This window comes from Panthera onca, chromosome Y (assembly GCF_046562875.1).
Source record: "Panthera onca isolate mPanOnc1 chromosome Y, mPanOnc1 haplotype 2, whole genome shotgun sequence".
Lineage (NCBI taxonomy): Eukaryota > Metazoa > Chordata > Mammalia > Carnivora > Felidae > Panthera > Panthera onca.
The window spans coordinates 22,687,721-22,690,654 of record NC_138358.1 but is presented as its reverse complement, the minus strand read 5'-3'; the positions used below and the strand labels follow the sequence as shown (position 1 = coordinate 22,690,654).

General features: G+C 50.4%; 1 protein-coding gene across 1 annotated transcript; it reads right to left on the bottom strand.

Annotated features, from left to right (window-relative positions):
* Positions 1–493: 493 nt before the first annotated feature.
* LOC145715070 (thymosin beta-4) lies at positions 494–2,554 on the bottom strand. Its single transcript, XM_081794654.1, has 3 exons — positions 2,481–2,554; positions 1,260–1,373; positions 494–902 (listed from the first exon to the last, which is right to left on the bottom strand). Exons 2-3 carry the CDS (start codon positions 1,357–1,359, stop codon positions 868–870), a joined length of 135 nt encoding a protein of 44 aa, XP_081650780.1. The 5' UTR covers positions 1,360–1,373; positions 2,481–2,554; the 3' UTR covers positions 494–867.
* Between the last annotated feature and the right edge of the window lie 380 nt (positions 2,555–2,934).

Below are 2,934 nucleotides of genomic sequence, written 5' to 3'. Positions count from 1 at the left end.
AAACCAAATATTTAATTATAATTGAAAACGAAATGCGGATAATGAACACAAGTACCAAATTCTTTTATAAAGCAACTGTCAAAAATGCAATTTTCACCTGCTTTTCATTTGAAAATGTTGCATCAATTCTACTGTGCCAATGTCACTGATTTAGTAAACCTAGTCCAATTTTACACCAGAAATATTATTCTATAAATGCTGCCACCTTCTTGATTATATAAAACAAATGTAATTATTTTAATCAAAACCTTTAAGATTACAAATATATTCTTGATAAAACCTTGATACTGCTCATAGGAATTCAGTCAGCCTAAGAAAAATGATGTCTCAATTAGCTTGTCTGGACAAGATGATCCCATTTTTATGTTGTAACAGGGTTATCCAAATAATCACATATTTGTTATTTATTTTTCCCCAGTTAGACCAAGAGGGTGGCTCTCCTGCACAGATTTCAGGTGGAATAAGTCACTCTTTCCAAACAAATCACACCAACCACATTCCAAACTTTTTATTTGCATATTAAAAAATTGTGCATTCCAATAATTAAAATCATATGAAGAAAAAACTGGCACTGTGATTAAACTACATTTCACAGCCTGCAGGTCACCTTGGACCAGCAATGGTCGTCTCTACCCATCTTCTTTCAAAACCAAGTTCTTTTCCTTTGCTGCCAGCCAGACAGGCAGAGGTGAAAGGCTTGGCATTCGTAGTCAGTAGTTCTCGATTCTTTGCTGTGAAAAGGGGCAGCACAGTCATTTAAACTCGATCCAACCTCTTTGCATCTTACAAAGTTAAACAGCTAAAAGAAGTAAAATAAGAAGGCAATGCTTGTGGAATGTACAGTGCATGTTGGCGGCGAACGCCTCATTACGATTCGCCTGCTTGCTTCTCCTGCTCAATCGCTGTGACAGGAAAGAAAAAAGAAAGAGAAGAGCTCATTAGGGGGACTCAGTGTAGCCTAGTGGCAGATGATTGCACTTTCTTTTACGATCGCTTCCCATATCCCAAGTATCAAGCCGTTCCACCACGAAAACATGTACATTAAAAAGACCATTTGAACAGATAAAATGGAATACATACTGCATCGTAATATATTGGAAACATCCCATTATTAAATTATTAAAGCCTTATTGGCTGGCTGCAAAACAATTTTTAATTAGCCTTTGCAGGCCACATTCATCATTAAGAGCTGTCAGCCCCTCCCCATCCTCCCGCCCAGCCTTTTCTCAAGGTGGTGGGGGGGAGGAGGTGAGACTTACTTTCTTTTGAAGGCAGCGGATTTTTCTCTTGCGTTTCTGTCTTCTTCAATTTCGATTTATCGAATTTCTCAATCTCAGCCATATCAGGTTTATCAGACATGGTTGCAGAAGAAGCTGCATACACAAAGCCAAGAGGGAGGGTGAGATCTTGCAAGGAGCGACGCACCCTGGTCTCTCCCAGCTCAGAAACGCGCTTTTGCCCTCGCATCTCCTGCGTGAAACCCCACCCCTTCCGCTTTCATTCAAGGCTAAGCTTCCTCTTTCTATACAAAAAAGAACCCCCCCCCTCATTATTTCCAAATGCTGGGGCCCAAACCGGCAAGATCCCTCCCCCATTGGGGGGGGGGGGGGCGAATCTTTCGGAATAATGAAATTGACCACGGCGGGTTGTGAATTGCAATGTGGAACCATTCAAGGCTGGTTAAAAGGGGAACACGGTGAAGCCATTTCAAGTGGGGGGGGGGGGGGGATGGGATCGAGTAAAAATTCTTAAAATGAATCCCGGGCTGCACAGCGCTGCCATTTTCCATGCGCGCTCTGTCCGCCAAAGATGCGCGCCCTTGCTTTCTTCTCTGCTCACAAAGGCGGCAGCTGCGGCCGGCGCTCCGACCACCGCCCTACCGCTTCCTCGCTGGCGCTCAACAATGCCGCCGGCTGCACACAAAGCTGCCCCACACCCCATCGACCGGTGGTGATCGGCACGCAGGGGCCATTCGGCAGCCCCCGCAAGAAGGGCTGACCCCCCCCCCTTTTTTTTTTTTTCCATCTCACAGTGGAGCCCAGCCGCCTGAATCTGGACAGGTAAGAGCCCAAGAAGCCCTCGAAGGCTACAAGAAAAAATGTAATTGTTGAAGCTCCGGGTTCGGGTGGGTGTGAGTTGGAACAAAGGATCTTTCTGTTCCTGACTAATCATCGCCTAAGAGACAATGTAGAATGCCTCGGGCGGGGGAGAAAAAAATGTTCCCTCGAAGCTGCACCGCCAAAGGTCCGGTTTGGGGGGGGGGGGGGTCGTTTTTTTAAAATCAGCGAGTTCCCGACCCCGTCCCCCCAGCATCTGGCAGGGTCTGGCACCCCCAGGCCCCCAAGGCAGGCCTCCCCGGGAGGACCGTTTGGGCTCGGGCTGCAGGGACGCCTCGGGAGGGAGGCGGCCGCCGAGGGGCGAGCGCGGGCGCGGGGCGGGGAAGGGACGGGAGGGCAGGAGGCAGGGGCCCTGGGGCTCACCGGAGCGAGGTGCACGAGCGAGCGAAGTCCGAGCTGCGCAGTGGCCGCCTCCGAATGCCGGGCGGGACGCGCCGCGCGCCACTATATGCGCGCTCCTATGTAAATGAGGTGATGTCACCCGCCGGCCCACTTAACCCCTTCGCGCCCCGGCTCCGCACCCTGGCTGGCGTTTGGGGGACCCCCCGCCCCGTGTGCACCAGTGCACCCTGACCGCAACGACGGCGGAAAATTAAAACGGGCCCAACCCCCCCCCCCCCCCCCCAGCACTTCCTGCATAATGTATTTTCCCTCTTCGTGTCTATTTTAGCATCGTGGATCTTTGGAACAGCCGCGGAAGCCTGCTCTTGGGGACCGGGGCATGATAACTAAGGGTCTAGGGTGGTACCTACGAGGGGGCGGGGGGGGGGGGGCAGGCATTCCTTTACTGCGAAGCTGGCTTTGTCTGGGGAGGACA

Coding starts and splice junctions, on each gene's coding strand:
- LOC145715070 (XM_081794654.1), bottom strand. CDS start 1,359: ATGTCTGATAAACCTGATATGGCTGAGATTGAGAAATTCGATAAATCG. Junction 903..1,259: donor TCCGCTGCCTTCAAAAGAAA/GTAAGTCTCACC, acceptor TTCCTGTCACAG/CGATTGAGCAGGAGAAGCAA.